The 20,582-nt window shown below is 42.7% G+C and overlaps 1 protein-coding gene across 1 annotated transcript in view; it reads right to left on the bottom strand.

Moving 5' to 3' along the window:
• Positions 1-2,605: 2,605 nt before the first annotated feature.
• Positions 2,606-20,582, bottom strand: part of INTS4 (integrator complex subunit 4) — a 37,658-nt gene continuing 19,681 nt past the window's right edge. The window contains exons 15-23 of the mRNA XM_068930668.1: positions 20,216-20,373; positions 17,541-17,634; positions 15,463-15,543; positions 12,043-12,173; positions 11,255-11,314; positions 9,094-9,253; positions 8,634-8,777; positions 7,802-7,922; positions 2,606-4,327 (exon numbers count right to left, since the gene is read on the bottom strand). Of these exons, the coding sequence (XP_068786769.1) occupies positions 4,134-4,327; positions 7,802-7,922; positions 8,634-8,777; positions 9,094-9,253; positions 11,255-11,314; positions 12,043-12,173; positions 15,463-15,543; positions 17,541-17,634; positions 20,216-20,373 (1,143 nt within the window). The 3' untranslated portion in view covers positions 2,606-4,133. The remainder of the gene's footprint in view (positions 4,328-7,801; positions 7,923-8,633; positions 8,778-9,093; positions 9,254-11,254; positions 11,315-12,042; positions 12,174-15,462; positions 15,544-17,540; positions 17,635-20,215; positions 20,374-20,582) is intronic.

Below are 20,582 nucleotides of genomic sequence, written 5' to 3'. Positions count from 1 at the left end.
CAGACAGCCCAGTCCACAATTCTTAGTGCACATTTCACTCGTGTTCCAGTCTGTTTTTTGTATTAAGATGAAAATATTGATTCTATCTCTGGCTGTAGCAAGCAATTGGAGAACGTGGACAAACATAAGACAAGACCCAAAGGAAACCCACATGTGCAAGATGGAGCTCAAGCTGATGGCATATGGTCCTCATTGAAGTACACATGATGGTCATTTTTTTTCTTCCAAAGAATGATTTTGTTTGTATCTCTTGCAGTGAATGTAACCGCCCAATTAATTTTTCTATACCTTTTAAAATAAAATAGTTGAAGCAATGCCACATTCTAATTAATGGCTCATAGTCTTCACGTTTGTTCCAAATAAATTAATTCACTGTTTAACTGTTCTTGTTAGTTGTATTATTTAGTTTCAAAGTTCTAAAAACGGGCCTGTTTAATGTGAAGCAGTATGATCACGAGTTTGAAATTAAAAGCATACAGGAATAGGCTTTTCCCCCCACCCCCTTCCAGATTTACTTTCAAATGCCATGTGTAAGTGTGTTGTCTTGTTTAACTTTACAGATCATTAAGCTACATCCCTGTGAACTTTCCTAACAGTTCAGTTCCCCCCCACCCCTTGCCAGACTCTTGCCGCTCTAGCTAACAGGGAGGTAAAATGCACAACAGTTGGGGACTGAACATCATTACAGTGTTCAGCAAATTATCTGCCCTTGCTTCTAGATTGCTCAGCATCATTGTAGCAAGCCTCATGCTGCATGATGGCGCTACATTCCCACTCCTGAGAAAACATATGGCAGAACCAAATCTCCCAGCCTTTGGAGGACTGTGAGCTGAAGTCCTATGTTCCTCCTTCAATAGAGATGAAAAATTCTGGATTACATCCTTGTATAAATTCCAGAATTTGAGAGCAGAAAACCTAAACGTCTCAAATCTGGACAGGGGGGAAAAAGTCAACATACAGACTTTAAGATAGGGTCTCATATTACCTTTTTACAAATTGCCTTTCTGGATTTCCTGTATGTTAAAATGTGATGTGAAAAGAAATCATAGATCAAGGTAAGGAGTTAATTTAAAAAAAAAAAAAACACACACCTCAGAAGCATACATGCACATCTTCAATAAAAAGGGACACGGCCGAAAACAGCAAGAACGTAACAGGAAACTAAAAGGTTAGCTGAAGTAGGAAGAACAAGGTAGAAAGAGTTGCTGCAACATCACACATAAGGGATGTTTACAAGTCTGCTTATCTACATAACAGAAAAAAACACGGGCAAATTTGAATCTTGGAAGGAGTACAACAGAAAAAAAAAAACAGCATCCAGCACTGAATTTTAAAATCTTCATAAAGTGTTAGAGCGTACTTTTTTTCAGTTTGGCCAAAATGACAATGAATTAGTCACCTGCTTGAAAAGGCAATACCTATGGAAAAAAGGAAAACATATGACTCTTTCTGAGTCAAACCAGGAATCAGAGGGGTGGTGGTGGTGGGGGAAGATCAGGGTAAAATTAAGAGAAGCCAACTATCAAGTACTCCTATTACAAGACTGAAAACATTCTAAGTGGCTTTAAACTTTCAAGGGACTTTAGGCACCTGAAATTACAGATTAATAACTTTTCTGTATCTCTTCAGGATTTGATTCTCAGTTGGCAACAGTACAGGAAAGTGATCTTCGCCTTGTATGAAAGGAGTTCAAACAGGATAAGTGAGCAAAATGGTCAAAACTTGTCTCAGTGCTCAGGAGGAAAAAAAAAAAAAAGAAAAAAGAAAAAGAAAAGAGGCCAAGGTTTTGATATCGTAAATGAAAAAAGGCCCAGAATGGAGGAGCAGATTGGTCATCTGTGGCCTTGAACCGAGTAATAATTCATAACTCCAAAACCGATAACCACAGGACAGCCCAACTACCTTGAAGAAAGGCAGACCTTACGCCAGCCAGCTGGTTAATGCCGGGATGTGGAGTGTTTATCTGCAGGAGAGGGAGCAGCATGAAAGTTTCTTTGCGCTGCCCATCAATATGGCTCTGCGCTGACACAGGAGGGCCACATTCAGCACTGAACAGGCAGGCCCCTCTCCATGGATCAGGCTCAGCCCCTAGTCTCTGCTCTGCCCACCACAGCATCAGTTGGGGCTTTGAGCGTATGGACACGATTTTAATTAGGAGTCTTTATCGGGTTGACAAACTGCACAAATAATAAATCGATTAAGTGTAACACATCGATAAAGTGTAAAACTTGGCGGGGGGGGGGGGGAGGGAAGATACCTGTAACCAGACAGATCAACTCATCAAGTATCTGTCCAGGACACAGCCTCCTAATCAGAGATGTACATCCACCCGTGTCCCCTGGGAACTCAACTGAGCATGCCAAAGAAGTCAGATGGTAACAGCTCAGCTGTGCGGGAGGTTTTCAAACCAACGCCCTAAAGCTGAAATACAAAATACAGTTGGTAAAAGTAGTAACACTAAGAAGGGACATTGTAACCATTCAGTTGCTTTAGGTATCCATGAGTTAAGAGTCAGCCTTTGGACCACAACATGTCAGCGTTACATAAGAAACAATAAAAAAAGTCTTATTAGCACGTGTTCGCCCTTACAGTAACGAGAAAGAGGTTAGAAGTTTTCCAATTTTATTGCAGGAAAGCATAGAAGGGGCTTTGTACAACTGGAAGATATTTCTTCATTACTTCGTTTAGCTGCTAAAATACACTTTTTTTTTTGCAAATAATTTAATAAAACACAGATAACATTTGGCTGCTGTACTAGGAAATTTCACACTTTAAGCACTCCTAGAAAATCCTATCAAATCCTATCCATTCTTTGCTAAGAATCATAGGAGGTTCCTCAGTCCTTTGAAGCACAGTTTTGCACATGGGAGCGATTAACAGACACCTTCCAAGAGGAAGGCCAGAAGCATCACGTTTTCAGCCAGTACAAGCCCTCCGGGAATCGAACATGGTATGAGAAGGGGCCGCAGATGTTCTACAGGACCAGTTATTTTGGTCCTCAACTGCAGATCTGCAACCGGGCCCATCCTGTTGGGAAAGGCCTTCCTTTCCCTCTTAGCTCACCTGCTCAGGGAAACACTGAAAAGTTGACTTACTGCGGCTTAACTGAGAGTGTATTCAGCTATTCTGAAGAGATCAGAAAGATTTTTGACTGCCAAAACTGTTGCTGAAACAAAAAACTAAACAGACTTTCTAATCTCAGCATGATCGGTCCAAGAAAGAGATCAACAAGCAGAAACAGATCCTGTAAAACTTACTGGAACAGGGATAGTATTTTTTCACCCCGTGCTATTCAGTCACGTTGTCCCTAAAGGCATACAAATACGCAAACTGGACAGGGAAGTTACAATTCAAAGATAAAGATGTATGACTCCATTTTAGGCAAAAAAAAGCAACATGCTGCTGCATTGCTATTATTCAATTGAACTCCACGTCCTGCTAACTGAAGATCTGCTGCGTGAGCCAACGTGTTCCTCCTTCCCCAGCCCCACAGCATTAACAATCTACATCCTCCCCAAAACTGCTAACTTCACTACAGCTGTATAGGATGTAGAGTAGCTCAGGATTTAGCCTACGGCAATTGGTAATTTCACTTGGAGATGTAGTTTCTACATAGGACAACAGCACTTTAGAAAAAAAACTTTTTGCTAAGGATTTAGGTGCCAATGCACAAATACAAGTTTCAGACATTGAAAAAAAAAAAAAACAAACACTCAAACCATTAACTTCATTTCAGGGAATTGTAAAATAACATTGATTTAAGTGCCTAAGCACTTACACAGTAAATACCTTGGGCAAAAAACCTAAAGGCCTGGAAGAGAAACTTTTGACAGGTGAAGACTGCAGCGTTTGACCCAATGAAATAGTCACTGGAACACTGACTAGAGAATTACCTTGATTTTTGTTGATCCGATACAGAAACATCTGCATTTCCTTGCAACTGTTCTTAACTAACTGAATAACTCCTGTATTGATCTATCTGCTTCGTAACACAGAAGACTTTGTTCTTTAGCAGCTGTATTTTCATGTTTTTGTGCAAGCGTAACACTGTTTTGGTTTGGTTCATTACCTTGGAACGCAAATTGTTTTCGTGTAACCCAATGACATAAATAGGTGCTTTTCAGTGACAGACTTCACCGCCTGGCAGGTTTAGGCATTATATAAACTTTGACGGGTTTGCTGAACGGTATGGTTCCCTCTATACCATTTTCAGATTGCGGGAGAGCCTCCATACTGTCGCCCCAGGTAGATTTGGGAATTTTAGCAGATGCCTTGCTCCTATTGGAATTGTAGGCCAGCAGTAACCTCACTTCGATTTGACACGGCTCTGAAGAGGGAAAAAACACCAAAACAACCCAAACACGACTGTCATCATATAGTGAATAAGCAATACCGAACGAAAGAATTTGTGAGACTTCAAAACTGGACAATAATTTAGCTTACTTATTCTGGGGTAAGGAATTAATTTTTTAAATTATTTAAATAATTTTTTAAAAATTAAGGTAAATTAATTTTTCAAGATAAGTTTAACACATTAACATTGTCATTACATTCAGTATAGCAGAATTAAGCACTGTTCTAGGGTTCCCCCCCCCCCTTAGTCATAGCTGAAGAAGAGAATCCCATGATAAACCTAAAAATAGCTAACTTCAAAAATAATTCTCAAAAGACAGCAGGCCCAGTTCCCTAAATTTATGGCAGGATCAAGTAAAATCTAGATGGAGCCTGATCAAGACTTTCAACACAGGAGATTAAAGATTCTCCTCTCCTGGAGTTTTCTATACTGCAAGATAGCCTTTTTCCTACCTTTTCCATCTCAGCAGTTAGGCAGGTACTCCTGACACCGTCCGTAAGGTAACTTTGTACCTAGGTTTGTACTAACAAACAAATAAGGTCTAGTTGGAGATGTGAAGGTTGGGGGCAGCCTTGGCTGCAGTGACCAGGAGATGGTGGAGTTCAGGATCCTACGAGGAGGGAGCAGGGCAATGAGTACGATCACAACCCTGGACTTCAGGAGAGCTGACTTTGGCCTCTTCAGGGACCTACTTAGGGGAATCTCCTGGGGTAGGGCCCTAGAAGGAAGGGGGGGTCCAAGAAAGCTGGTTAATATTCAAGCATCACTTCCTCCAGGCTCAAGAGCAGTGCATCCCTCTGAGGAAGAAGTCCAGCAAAGCGGGCAGGAGACCTGCATGGATGAGCAAGGAACTCCTGGCCAAACTCCAGCAGAAGAAGGAAGTGTACAGAATGTGAAAAGGGGACAGGCCACTTGGGAGGAATACAGAGACGTTGTCAGAGTGTGCAGGGATGCGACAAGGAAGGCTAAGGCCCAGCTGGAATTCAATCTGGCAAGGGATGTCAAGGACAACAAGAAGGCCTTCTTCAAATACATCAATAGCAAAAGGAAGACGAGGGGAAACGTGGGCCCGCTGCTGAATGGAGCGTGTGCCCTGGTGACAAAGAAGGCAGAGTTATTGAATGCTGCCTTTGCTTCAGTCTTCACTGCTAAGGCCAGTCCTGAGGAATTCCAGACCTTGGGAACAAGAGAGGAAGGCTGGAGAGAGGAAGACTCTCCCTTGGTGGAGGAGGATCAGGTTAGAGATCTTTTGTCCAGACTTGACATCCACAAATCCATGGGCCCCGATGGGATGCACCCACGAGTGCTGAGGGAGCTGGCGGATGTTATCGCTAGGCCACTCTCCATCATCTTTGAAAGGTCATGGCAATCAGGAGAGGTGCCTGAGGCCTGGAAGAAAGCCAACGTCACCCCAGTCTTCAAAAAGGGCAAGAAGGAGGAGCCAGGGAACTGCAGGCCTGTCAGCCTCACCTCCACCCCTGCAAAGGTGATGGAACAGCCCCTCCTGGAGGTCCTCACCAAGCATCTGAAGGACAAGGTGGTGATCAGGAATAGTCAGCAGGGATTCACCAAAGGGAAATCATGCTTGACCAATCTGATAGCCTTCTCTGATGGAATGACTGGCTGGGTAGATGAGGGCAGAGCAGTGGATGTTGTCTCCCTGGACTTGAGCAAGGCTTTGGACACTGTCTCCCATCATATCCTCCTAGGTAAGCTCAGGAAGTGTGGGCTAGATGAGGGGACAGTGAGGTGGCTTGAGAACTGGCTGAATGGCCGAGCTCAGAGGGTTGTGGTGAATGGCGCAGAGTCTAGTTGGAGGCCTGTGGCTAGTGGTGTCCCCCAGGGGTCAGTCCTGGCTCAAGTCTTGTTCAATGTATTCATCAATGACCTGGAGGAAGGGACAGAGTGCACCCTCAGCAAGTTTGCGGATGATACTAAACTGGGAGGAGTGGCTGACACACCAGAAGGCTGTGCTGCCATTCCGAGGGACCTGGACAGGCTGGAGAGGTGGGCGGAGAGGAACCTCCTGAAGTTCAACAAAGGCGAGTGCAGGGTCCTGCACCTAGGCAGGAATAATCCCATGCACCAGTACAGGCTGGGGGTTGACCTGCTGGAAAGTAGCTCTGCCGAGAAGGACCTGGGAGTGCTGGTGGACAACAAGTTAAACATGAGCCAGCAATGTGCCCTTGTGGCCAAGAAGGCCAATGGTCTCCTGGGGTGCATGAGGCAGAGTGTTGCCAGCAGGTGGAGGGAGGTGATCCTGCCCCTCTGCTCAGCCCTGGGGAGGCCTCACCTGGAGTACTGGGTCCAGTGCTGGGCTCCCCAGTCCAAGAGAGACATTCTCCTTCCTAAGCACATACTTTTTACTGATCATCAATAAGTTTAATTTTCATTAACTAAGACAGTTTCGCCACTTTGCCAGTATCACTTTGAATTCTGACCCTATTCTCTCAGCCACTGCCACCTTGGTATCATCTCTGCATTTCATATGCTTAGGTTCCAAAGTCAAAGTTTAATGAATTAAATATAATGACTAGGGGAAGACATCAAAACAGAATCCCTTGGGACCATACTGAAAATGCCCTTCCAGCAAATACTGCAAAACCAGAAATAAGAACTCGATTCTGCTCCCTCTGGCACAGGATCAACCTTCAAATCCGGATACTCCCAGACTTAGAAACAATACCATTTTTTATTCTCCCAGACAAAATAAAGCAAGCAGGATGAATGAATGTGCTATGGAAGTACTGTAGAAAAATGACTAAGTGAAAAAGAACATTGCATTAAAAGAAAACAAAACAAAAAAAACTTGGTGGTTAAAAATAAACCACCAAATCCTACAAACCAGAAAATAAACTGCACACACACAAAAAAAGCCTGCATTTGAATACATGTGAAGGTCTTAAAAGAAATCAGGAGAAAGTGCTGTGAACAAATATTCTTTGCTTTTGTTGTTTGAAATCCCACAAGCCAATTACCGAAGCACTTTTGTATGAGAGAAGCGTGAATGCCAACGACAATTGAACGTGAATGTCAGAGTCACATATTTCATCAGAGATAAAGGGTGATTTTTTTAGAGCATATTAAAGTTTCACCACCCTTTTTCAGCAGTGAAATTATACTGTTGAATACACACAGTTCCAAAGGTTCTCTGCTATGCTCAAATACCTGTCAGAACTAAAACAATGAATTACAATGAATCAGTTTACCGTGACTCCTTACTTTTAAAGAAGGATGCAGGCCTGCCTCCTACAACTAACCTCACTCTGCACTGAAATGGGTGACCTCACTTTAAATACGTGCTCGCTCATTTAAAGGTGCTGCGTGCCAGGAAGACTGCATGTGGATGGGTACATCTTTCGTGCAAAACACGGATCAAGAAAGATACATTCCTATCTCAGAAATTTGCAGCAGCACAAACGCATTATATTTTATCATGAACCTCACCTGTCCAGGCTGTGTGCGAGAGGTAAACCTGAGTTATCAGCCTGTGCCTTCCAGGACCAGGATTTCGGAAGTCAGCTGGTTTAGGATGGATTAACTGAGCTTGTCCATCTGGATACAACACCTAGGGTAAAAAAACAAAAGAAACAACTGAATAGCAACTGCACTGGGAATTTGTATGACATGCACCGTTGTTTTGCTTTTTGCCCAAATTCAGAAGGCAGGAAGGTGTACTTTATCTCGTAGCCAGGAGTCCAGTTGCTCTAGATTTAACGGCCACACACCTGCCATGCAGAACCACAGCACACTGGAAAAAGTGCACTGACGTCACGCCTCTTCCTCTGCACTCTAAACAGGGTTTTTGATTTCTTTGTTATGCAGTGAGCTTGCATATTTTACTTGACATCATACCACACTCGCCTTCTTAGCTACATTTTAAACAAGTGGTTCAGCAGCAGGAAGAAAGTTAAGTTTTAAATATGAAGAACCAAGCGCCTATGTAGTTCTGTGTGCTTCAACACAGCTTCTTTTGCTCCCCCTCCTCCCGCTACATAGGCTGGATTGTCACCACCAGCGTTTGTTTGTTCGTAATGTGTGAGTACATTTGGTAGCACACGCATAGCGCAGAATAGCCTCAAAGTGCTCAAATCAAACCTGCATGTAAGTCAACACAGTGCACAATATACAAGCCAGCTTCTGGATGTGCGTGCGTTAACACACAGAAATGCAACATAGCTGTGTTAGCAACAATTTGCATTTTAGAAGTACTGACATCCTTCTGCAGGCTACCCGTAGAATACAATCTTGTTTGCATTTATGTCAAGTGAGTCCTTACCTGAACTTTAACAGTTCCTTGAGGATCCTGTACATGTTCCAGAGTTGCATCAACATCCAATGCCACTACCAAGCCTGAGGTAAACCTCAAAGGGTTATCAGATTCACCGGTAGGCTCAATGATAGTTGCAGTAGCTCTGTGGAGCTATTAGGGGCAAAGTGGTTGGCAAAAGTGAGTGGGAAGGAAAATAAATAAAAAAAATAAATAAAATACCAAACCATTGCTGTTCTTAAAAGAGAAAATATTGTGAATCAGCTTTGGATAATTTTAGATACAGTCAGGAAGTCAGGAATAACTAAATTTCTATTTTTAGCAACAGTCCTGGAGATGCTAGGTATCTAGTTCAAAGAAATAACCCTTGTGATTGATCAAAAAGCTGAGACATAAAAGCCTTATGGTCTATCAGCTTCTAAGACAGTTTGTAAGAACGCTGCATTTTAACTCTGTGCGTTAAACTGACCTGCTCTGGAAGAGGAAGGTGAAGGAAGGTACTTTGTCGTAGTGTTGTCTGAAGGATCTTGACCACTTCTGAAGGCTTGGAGGTCACTAGTCTGGGCATTAAGTCTAGCAGTTTATCGACAAAACTGCCTTGCATATGTGGGAGCTCAGAGATGAAACATCTGTATGTGTTAAGAACATATTAATGAAAATCAAATGCTGATCAACATTTTTCAGCATGTCTTGCGATTTTCAGCCAAGCTACTTAACCTTTATATTTAGTTATAATGGTAGAATTAGACATAAAGTAGAGTGGCTATGTAAAACAGGCAGTCTTCAATTCCAGCTTCAAAACCGGCAAAAAAGAGTAAATATTCTTTCTTACCACTCCGTTACTGTCAGTTCTGCATGCAGATTCCACTTCTGGTGTGCATACATCTCATACACAAGATAAAGATCATTTTGGCTAGTTGTGTCGAGACCATAGCTACTCACTTGCGCTCAACCTCCTACCAGGTTTAGCAAGACAATTTTGCAAGCCTAATAAACACTTACTTGTGCAGTTTAGTGGAAAAAATGCACCATTTTCTATAGATGAACAGCCTCTTGAACAACAAGTTCTCCTCTCTGCTTGTCAAATCTGGCGTTGGGCTGTTCATGTTCATCTGCATCGTTAGTCTTTAAAGCCTGGACAGGAATGCTGGACATGCCCAAATAATAGCTTTAAGTTCCAGACCCCTAGAGATGTGATTTTTTTTCAGGGTCCTAGTAGGTACTCGACAGGAGCTCATAATCTGTACAACAGAACCCTCCATCAGCAGCTCATGGCTTGGCAAAGGTGGGAGGGAAAAAAAAAAAAAAAACCACCCAAGAACACTCCCCTTTGTGTTGCAAAGAAGGTTAAGCCAAAACACGCACCCTTGTGTTCCTCTGACAGCCGCTAAGTAGACAACAAATTTCAGCTACTTTGTCATGGAAGGCAGCTAAAAGCCAGCATACTGAGGCTGCACAACCCATCCAGGCATTTTAAATCTTCAGGCACTTACAGGTGACCTTACAGCTAACTAAGACCTATCATCATCCAGGCTCCCCTCTGTGGGATCCACCACTGCCCACAGGTGTTACATTCCTCATAAGAAGTGATGGTTTTTCTTGATCCTGAGACTCAGCGTCAGGAAAAGATAGAAAAGGAAGTGAACAGTTCTATTCGTTAGCCATCACATAAACTTATCATTAGGGAATGGGTATATTCAGATCTCTTCCTCAGCACTTGAGCAGCCACAATGGCCAAGCACATGGACCACAAATAAATGGGAATTTAATCAAGAACTAGAGGTGGAATTCTGCTGGAGGTGAAATTCTGGATATACCTCTGAGCTAGCTGTCTGGTTTCAAGTCCATCCAAAAAACTCAGGCATCACTAACCTGACCTCCTGCAGGCATCCAAGTTAGGATAAAATGAAAGAAGCATCTCTGTCTTTCCAGTGAGAAGAGAGCCCAGGGGTCTGCTTCATAAGCAGCAGTCTACAGTGCAAATGTCTACAACTGGGTGAGATGATTCCCACCCTGCACACGCAGATGCTTCATTCACTCTCTAATTTCTTACTTAGAAATTAGAGCAGGAAGGGAAAAATTCCTTTTCCGTTATACCGCTGTGACAGCTCTGCCATTGATTCCAGGTTTTAGAGAGTCTACTTCTTGCTTTATCACTGTCTTATGATAGCAGGCCCTGATGTAGGACAGCAACAGGGAGAAGGAGACGGGAAGAGGCAGAAAATGTATGGAATACTCCCTGATAAGGCACCTTAATGGTTTCAGGTAATCTGATGGCAATCATCATGCAAGTTCAAAAGTTGCAAAGCGAGTAAGAGATTGCACAGAACCTCCAAATGCTCTGCATACATTTGATAACTGCTTCGACTACAGAAAAATTCAATGCAAACGCTGAACAGCAAGATCTAAAAGGGCCTTCAGTACAGAGACAACTCGTCTACCACCTCCCGCAAAGAGGTGGAGAGACTTCATTTTTGAATGACGTTACGTTTTTAGAACACTTGTGAAAGTCAAGTTTGGCACATCCTAGACCAGGTTATATACAGAAGAATTATCAGCAGCTCTTAAGAACATTTTACTTTCTGTTTTAAAACAGAGGTTGATTGTGAAAAAACAACAGAATTTCTCACCTCTGAAAAGAATCTACTTCCTGTAAGAACTTTTCACACATCCCAAAAAGGGGTTCCGCTCTGTAATGAAGATAACATTCATTTTTTTTATTTTCCAATAAAAAAAAAAAAGGCTCTATACAATAAAGTTCTCATTCTACAACCAATTCAAACCCACATTTAACTTTGTTCACCTGAGCAGCCAAAATGACCACACATAGCTGCTCATGTGATCTACAATATGCATATGTATAAGCATTTCACGGCTGAGTCACCCAAACATTTAGTTGCAGAACATCAGTTAAAAAGACAATTCTTTTATGATTAAAAAAATCTCAGCAACTAACTTATATTTAACAAACTAAATAGAGTTAGTGAACTGTATTTAACACAGTAAATATAGTTAGTGAATTCTTTGATACATATGACTTTCCTCATTTAAACAGGTCCCAAATTTCAACTTTAAGACACTCTACAATGTTTTCACTTTTTTTTTTTTTTGAGTGTTTTCCTATGTTCCTAGCTGAGAAAACGCAACGCCCAAAATGTCTTCCTATTAGTTTTATCATCTAATTTAGTATTGCGTCACTATATAGTTAAACCAAAGACAAAAAAAGTCATCTCTTCACTCCAAATCAATACAGCAAATGGTTGTTGGCACGTCTCGATGTTTTATGCACCTAAGTTACCCTGGACTTTTTTTTTTTTTAATTAAAGAAAATAAGAAAAAAAAAGCAGCTTGTGGAAACTAAGTTTAGAGTTAACCCTACGAAGATCCATATCCTTCCCTTTTGCCAGGTCATCCTTACCCCCTGGTGGTACGTGCCGTCACTATAAGCTGTAATGCCTTTGCTTGCAGTCTCATGTGGTGAATGATGACCACTTGTCTACTTTCCACTCCGCTGTACATGAACTCCATTTTATAAGTTTCTTCCAGGATCTGTCAGACACCACAGGGGTAACAAGCCATCAGACTCTGTGAAACCGTTGCACAAACATGATCACAAGATTCCAGGTTCCCTCGCCACACGGAGGAGCATTAATCCACAAGTCCCGCTCTTTTGATGAGACTATCAAATTTCTACGGGTAAAATACTCACCGACTTCACAGTATTGCATCTGTAGAATAGATGGGCTTAAGCAGGCAAGAGAAGTGCTCACATTAGTGCAATTGGCTTCTCTACAATTACACTGAATCCAAGAACTGGTAAGTTATTCAATAGGAAAGATTCCCGCACCTTGCACGGATGGGAAATGATCTACATTCACAATCACAACAGACAGAAGCTTCCCAGGGGCTTCACATGCTGCTGAGAAGGGCACCCAAGAAAGACAGTTCAATTAGGGGAGATTTAAAAAGCTGATAGGCTTTTGTTTCTACTGGTCCCTGGGGACAGCTGTCAACAGCACACAGAGCTTTCACGCACAGCAATAACTGCCTCTTATTACATTTTAATTAACTGGAGACTCAAAATGTCAGTATTGCTTCCCAGCAGATACATGGACTTGCTTTTATCCTAGGTTTGCTTCCAGATTTTTTAATAGCTTTCTTTCTCCTTCACTTTTTCCTAGGGTTTAGCTTTGCTTTTCCCAGGATCTGATCATTCATACCAAACAGAACCATAAAATAATTCAGCTCAGAAGGGAACACCAGGGGTTATCTAGCCCAATCCCCTGCTCAAAGCAGGCCTAACCAGATCAAGTTGCTCAGGGCCACGATGAGCTGTGAACGTCGCCAAGGACAGAGGTTTCATCACCTCCGAGTAATCTGTCCCAGCAGTTAACCACCCATAGGGTAAAACTTTATTTTCTTATATCTAATCAGAGTTTCCCATGTTCCAATGTGTGTCCACTGCCTCTTGCCCTACAGCTTCGCAATTCTGAGAGGAGTCTGGTTCTGTCTCCTCTGTATCCTCCCACGAGGCAGCTGCAGACAGCAATAAGTTTGCAGAATCACAGAATAGCCAAGGTTGGAAGGGACCTCTGGAGATCATCTAGTCCAACCTCCCTGCTCAAGCAGGGTCCTCTAGAGCACATTGCCCAGGATCGTGTCCAGACAGGTTTTGAATATCTCCAGCGAAGGAGACTCCACAACCTCGCTGGGTAACCTGGTCAGTGCTCTGTCACCCTCACAGTGAAGAAGTTTTTCCTCAGGTTCAGACGGAACTTCCTGTGGTTCAGTTTGTGCCCGTTGCCTCTCGTCCCAAGTTGTCCCTGAAGACATCTCTTCTCCAGGCTGAACAAGACCAGCTCCTGCAGCCTCTCCTCACAGGCCCCTTGACCATCTTGGTGGCCCTCCGCTGAACCTCCTCCAGTTTGTCAGTATATTCTTTGGACCAGGGAGCCCAAAACTGGACACAGCACTCCAGATGTGGTCTCACAAGTGCCAAAAAGGGGGGAAGAATCACCACCCTGGACTTGCTGGCTATACTCTTGCTAGTACAGCTGAGGATGGGGCTGGTCTCCTTTGCTCCAAGGCCACTGCTGACTCATGTTTCTCTTGTTCACCAGGACCCTCAGACCCTTTTCTACAGGGCTGCTTTCTAGACAGTTGGTTCCCCAGTCCATGTTGTTATGTGGCATGTGGTTATACCATCCCAGGTGCAGGACTTTGCATTTGCCATTGCTGAACCGCACGAGGTTCCTATTGTCCCATTTCCCAGCTTGTCCAGATCCCTCCGAATAGCAACCATGCCTTCCAGCACATCAGCTGCCCCTTCAGTTTGGTTTTATCTTGCTGAGAGCGCGTTCCATCTCATGATCCAGGATGATAATGAAGACATGAAATAGCATTGGTCCCTGTATTGATGCCACTAGTTACTGGCCGCCAGCTGGATTTCGTAACACTGATCACAACTCTTTGAATCAGCAGTCCAACCAATTTTCCACCCCACCGTATTGCTAACTTATCCAGCCCATATCTCACCACTTTGGTGACAAGGAGACTATGGGAGACCGCGTCAAGCTTTGCTAAAGTCACTGTGTACAACATTCACTGCCCTCCCCTGGTCCACAGCACCAGCCACCTCATCATAGAAAGCAATGAGGTTCAGGCATGATTTGCCCTTGATAAATAGCTTTTGACTGCTCCCAATCACTTAGAAATGGCTCCTAAGAGGATTTGCTCCATGACCTTCCCAGGGCTGAAGTTTGGCCAACCGTCCTGTAGTTCTCTGAATCTTCTTTCTTGCCCTTCTGGAAGATGGGTACGATGTCTGCCTTTTGCCAGTCATCATAAACCCTCCCCAGCTGCCTTTTGAAGACGAGAGAGCAGCCTCACAGTGACAAGAAGCTCCTTCAGCACCCTCAAAGACATCCCACCTGGCCTCATGGACTTGTCTATGTCTAATGGGCTTAAGTGACCCCTAACTGTCTTCTACTATGAATAGAGCTCGACTCCCACAGACTTTACCAGTATGCTCAGGTTGCATCAGCAGCTCTTGCACACTCTTACCCAAAGTAAGTCACAGGCAGAAACTGGCAGACTTTTACGTCTGCCCCATTTCTAATCTGGTCTGAAAAAAACCAGTCTCTACCTTCAAGCTGAACTCCAGATTCAACCACATCTTTTTGATCTTTATGTCAGTATTACATAAGCATTGTAACATGGTGTCTAAATTTGTCTTCTAAATTGTTACTGTAATAGACTGCAGTTCAACTGCAATATATTTATATCTGTTGCAATATATAATTGCCAATATTGCAATTTAATGCACAAGATCTACTGCACACATTTGAATGACATCCCCAGAGACAGCAAAACCTGGGCAAATTTGATGATACAAACTGCACCTACTAAGCAAACTGACGCAGAACAAGTCTCAGGCTTGACTAGAGCAGAGAACAATCCGGCTTAGTTTTCTTCTATGGGTGAGACAGACAGTAGTAGTTTCCGATGAGCGTTTAGGCACCTTAAAAAGATGGTGTGCTATGTGGTGACATTTTATAACAAAATGACTGACTCCAAATGTAAGCCTCACCTGATCGTCTACCATTTTACTAAATGAAAAATGGTATTCAAGCAACTCAGAACACATTCGCTATCTGAGAAGCCATATACAAGTCAAAACTAGTATCATCCCATGTACAAATTACTCCACTTGGAAACTAGGATTTACTTGGTCAGACTAGTGTCGCAGAAAATCAAAAGCACCTTCTTGTCACATGGGTGAAGAAGGGCTTGTATCTGAGGACCTGCCTCCATAGAGGCTCAGTAGCTTCAACCTCACCTGCTTCGCTGCAGCAGATGCCAACGCGTTCTGCTTCAGGTACAGAGGAGCTGCCACATTCCACAGTTTCTCCTGCAAGGCCTACAAGAGAAAACCATGAGGTATGATAAATATCTAGTTCACTCTAAAACAATAACAAGTTATAACCCTGTGCTACACAGTAGTGGGAACAGGGAATGTGCTCTGCCTCTTGGCTGAATGATGCCAAGGGGTGGTTTGAGAAAGCAGACCAAAGATTTCTTTCATGCTTCTAAATACAGTATGGGAAACCACGGTCTCAAAAATACAAGTTTTCATTTAAATACTGAGACATCTATATAATTATAAAATATAAAACATAGAGAATAATATTTTACTGAACTATGAATTAGAGACTTGCTGAGCTGCAAACTCTTCAGTATCTTTTAAGGAGACCTTTATGCGGAACAATAGTTTATTAGAAAAACAATACCCCTTTGCTTTATCACCTCTTTGCGGCTAAGATCAGGGCATTCTCAGATTACAGATAAAAAATGGAAACAAAAACAACTGGCCCCCAGAAAGACACCCACCCAGTCATATTTCAGAGCAATTGTCTTGAGAGTTTCAACAGTTACTAACTACTGAATAAAACACTGCTACTGACATTTGCAGTAAAACAACAACAAAAACCCAACCAATCAAAAAAAAAAAATACTACTTTTTGATTTATGTCAAAAAAAAATCTCTGGAAGTCTGCTTGAATTATGTATATCACTACCTCCCTTTTGAAGTTGTTTGCACTTAGATAAAGCTACACACTAAGCTGATTGGAGTGACAGCTCAAGACAGCACACGCTATATCCTTTACCTTAGCTGGCATTCTGGGAACCAGCTTATTACCCCTAAAATTACACAACATGTAGCACCTTGAAAGGTCTGGAACCCCTTGAAGGAAAAGAGGCTGAGAAATGGAGATACCTTTTCCCCCCCCAACAGTTTCTATCCTATTGGGGAAAAAACAATTGGAAAGAAATGTCAGAGTGAGCCTTTTCAGTAGATTAAGTTTCCTTCTGCCATATCAAAATTTCTAGCTGTATAATATTCCAAGTTACTTTTAATTTCATCCGCATTATTCATTCTTCCACACTACTGATGTATTGACTGTCCAGCAGCTTAAGCAAAGAATGACTTGCACAGCCTTCAATTAATGTTTACCCACCTCTTCCAAACACAGCACACATCTTTGCCAGAAACCCAAAACATTGCCTTCTTTTAGCTAACGTATATTGGTTCACCCCAGTCAAAGCCTGGAGGAAAGCCAAAAAAAACTAATCCAAATGCTAGTCTTCAGCATGGATAGCACGTTCTGCTTTGGCGCAACTTGCCGATTTAGCTATTATTGTTCTGAACTGTAAAACCACTCATCTAAAATATGCTCTTTGGGTTGTAAATGTATTCCAAGGATTTGAGGGCTGCTACAAGATATTCTAACTGGCAACTACATATTTAGCAAAGAAACTGAAATACTTTCCTGGTTTTACATGACAAAGCTTTTGTTGGGCACCTTCTGGAAATTGTGAATTCATGCTTTATACATATATGTATGTATATATATACACATATACACACACACACAGTTCACCTTCAAACACCTAAAGAATACCAGCAAACTAACTAAAATACTATCACCAGTTTAGAGCTTGAGAAGTAAAGCAAGCAGCTGGAGTTCCTGTTTACAGCAGGAAGCTGACTTTGAAAAAAGTTGTTATTTCATCAAAATAAGCAGCTCATCTGTTAACATAAAATGGACAGAATATTTCAGCACTGTAGATTTCCGTCGGAAAACAGACCAACAAACTCTGCACTGGCGTAACGCACATGAACCATCGTAAGCTCCACATACAAAAGAGGACATCTGCAATGGGGTACTCGTTTGCAAAGTTGCTGCATAAATAATTGGCTGCAGAAGGAAAGCAGGAACATTGGAACCCCAGGGAACCTGCACTTTCATTACACATCAGTTTTCAGCGCGAACACCGACACAGGAAACGCGCCCCGCTGTAATGGACTGCGGGCGTTTCAGGCCAGCAGCCCAAGAAACCCAGATGAAATCCAACCTTGATGAGGAGCAGCTGACACTGAAGGTAAGTTGCAGTGAAGTCTGCCATCCCCGCCAATTCTGACTGCAGTTCTCCAAGCCTCTGAAGATCGCTGAAGCAAGTGGGAAAAAAAGGAAAAAACAAACAAACAAGCGTTGAGACAGGCAGCACAAGCCATTAATCTGAACACGCTCAGAATGCACTAACAGCAATGCCGAACCAGCCGGCTCCTCCCGCACCGTCTTTCTGCTTATCCTTACAACAAGCCCCAGAAACCGTATAAACACAACGGGCCACAAAACAGTTCGCACCACGGGACTTCGCAGCACCTCTCTTGTTCCTGGAGGCTGACGTGAGCACAGCAGTGGCAGCAGCAAGCCCGTCACCCCGCGTTACCCTGTGGCCCTATGGGAACCATACAGTGTGGCGGTTCCAGATTTAACTTAAGACACTCCAGATTTCTGCAGCAGCTAAAGAGCCATTTGCGTTACACTGCTGGGAAATCTAACTCCTCCCGTCGGCTAGAAAAGATTGTTTGGAACATGCTGGGCTCACGCAACACGGCATATCTGAAATACAGCTGCGTTTTTAAAACAAGCCTCTAAGTCTAGTGTACTGATATGGCCGCAACAGGTTGCTGTGTGGTATAATTATTTTTTTATAAATCATACAGCTATAGAAGTAGCTTTTATCCTCCAGAAAACAGACAGCCAATGGAACCTGAAAAGCTTAACGTCACTGACCGTTGAAGACTAAAACAAATTAAAGATCTGTATTAAGAAAATTTGTCTTCAGTTCTGCAATAAAAAATAGGCTGGGTAAGGTGGATTCAGCACGTCTTTGTTCTTCTCTGCGTTTTGCTTTGCTCCAAAAGCCTACTAAAACTGTCGCTCTATTTCCATGTTTCCTACTATTACTGAGAGAACAAAACAAAAGCTAAAACGAACGGTCTTTCTTCAGAGGACGGTTCTCTTTTTATTTTAGCTGTGATGCGCCTGACAAAAAAAGGTCCTCTTGTACAGACGGAGGAACTGAACCACAATCACTGATTAACTTTAAAGCCCCTCTTACAGTTTCAGCTGTCGTTCCTAGGGGTACGGCATCAGCCTTGAGCGCGGTTAGAAATGTAAGTCCCAAGCAGACACCAGCTCCAGGAGGTCTGCTTTGCTTCCCCTGATGACAGCAATGACAAAAGAGGAGGGAGATTTGTCCCGCTGGGGAATCCACTACTGCGAATTTCTTCGTCCCTCTCCTACTAGCAGCCGAACCGTCACTGCCACAAGCTCCTGCCCTCTGCAAAAATAACCTTTTATATATATATATATTTTTTTTTTTGGTGCGTTTTTCCTGAAATCCTCCCCTTCTCTTAAGGCTGAGAAACAGCAGTTGGTTCAGTACAGTTCCTGGGTGGTGATCCCAGCAGAAAAAAAACCGCACCATCACCAAAAAGCATACAAGTCATTTCCACTAACTCCGGAGCGTTACTGTCCTTTACCGCATGTAAATGACATGTGTGGCCATCTATATTATGCTCGGACGTAATTCCTATACTCCAAATGGGAAAGAGTCGCAGCCTGTGAGCTTTCCAGAGTTTTATTGCGCCTATGAGACTCGGGATATTCTGCCAAGAGACTATTTAAAATGTTTAGTTCTGTTTAAAACGTTTAATGCCCTAAATGTTTCGAAACAATCTTTTAGGCTGTGCATAGTAGCTTCTAAACGGCTGAAAATAAGTCATTTACTTTTCACAGGGAGGTTTTCAGTGAGGACACACTGTTTATGCTCCACTGCAGGTGGATTTAAAGGTAATCCACAGCTGCATGTACAGAAGAGACAGATATTTGGGTGGGGAGGGGGGAAAATAAAGCTTTTTGGAATTCTTTATTCACATTTTGGATCCAAATACTGCATTTCAGACTGTTTTTCTAACTCTTAAACTACGGCTTCTTTTCCTACCAAGCAGATAAATCACACTGAAAGGATCCTTTTCAAGTGTTTTGTTTGTGTAAATCAGGCAGCAGATGAAACGGAAAAGGCAACACAAAACGCACTTTCAGAAGCCACGCTGTACATCCTTATCAACAGCAGACAGCGATGCAAAACAACATTGTCTATTCTGGGAAAATCTCTCTATGAATTTCATACTGATGAAGAACGCCAGAGTGCTTTATAAGTGAGACTGGTAATAAGAACCCAACAAAGCCACAGAAGTGGGTCCTCTTCCACTGAATGAAAAGCCATAGGACCTGAAAATTAGAAGGGCAAAGGGGACAACCTCTCTCCCCCTGCAAAAAAAGCACATACAAGTAATACAATCAAAACGAGGAATTCATACAGGGACAGAGAACTAGGAATGACAAACATAAGCCATCATCCCAAAAAACTGAAAGCACATTTAACTGCAAGTGAACAGTCCAAGAAGAGCACCCTTACCTGACCCTTACCAAGCTCTGAAAAATATATTCCCCTTAAACGCACATTGATCTTTTGGCCTAGTGGAACCAGAGCTGAGACTCCGGATTTTGTTTTAAACAAGTCAGGATTCTGATTTCAATCACAATATCCATCAGAGAGTTCAGATTAAGTGCCCAATAGCAAAGCAAAACACACATATTCAGAATCAATGCAGCTACTCCAAAGAAATTGGGAATTTTAACCGATCTTCAAATAAACACACCAGTTTGCAATCTTACCGAATGGTAAATTCCAATAGCTCCTGTATGCCCTGTGGGTCAAGGTGCTGAAGGTTGTAAACCCTCTCCAGGCTCTGATGCAAGAACTGCTGGGAAGGATCCTCATTTGGTGTAATACTGGGAGAGACTGGGGAGGACACCAGCTTTCTACCTGGCAACTACGCAAAAAGAAATATATGGACACAAGAGAAGAGTTTAACACAAGTAAAAACATTCCACAATGCTGCCTTGTTATTTAGGAGCAACAATGCTACCAACTGAGAGCTCCACTTTATTTCTCAGATTCAAAATTGTTATGAAGGCTTTCCTGTCTGCATTTTTGTTGATTAACACTCTTCATTTTATAATCCCCCTCTGGACAGAGATC

This window comes from Struthio camelus, chromosome 1 (assembly GCF_040807025.1).
Source record: "Struthio camelus isolate bStrCam1 chromosome 1, bStrCam1.hap1, whole genome shotgun sequence".
Taxonomy (NCBI): Eukaryota; Metazoa; Chordata; class Aves; order Struthioniformes; family Struthionidae; genus Struthio; species Struthio camelus.
The sequence above is the reverse complement of the archived record's forward strand: the minus strand, read 5'-3'. Positions and strand labels throughout refer to the sequence as shown.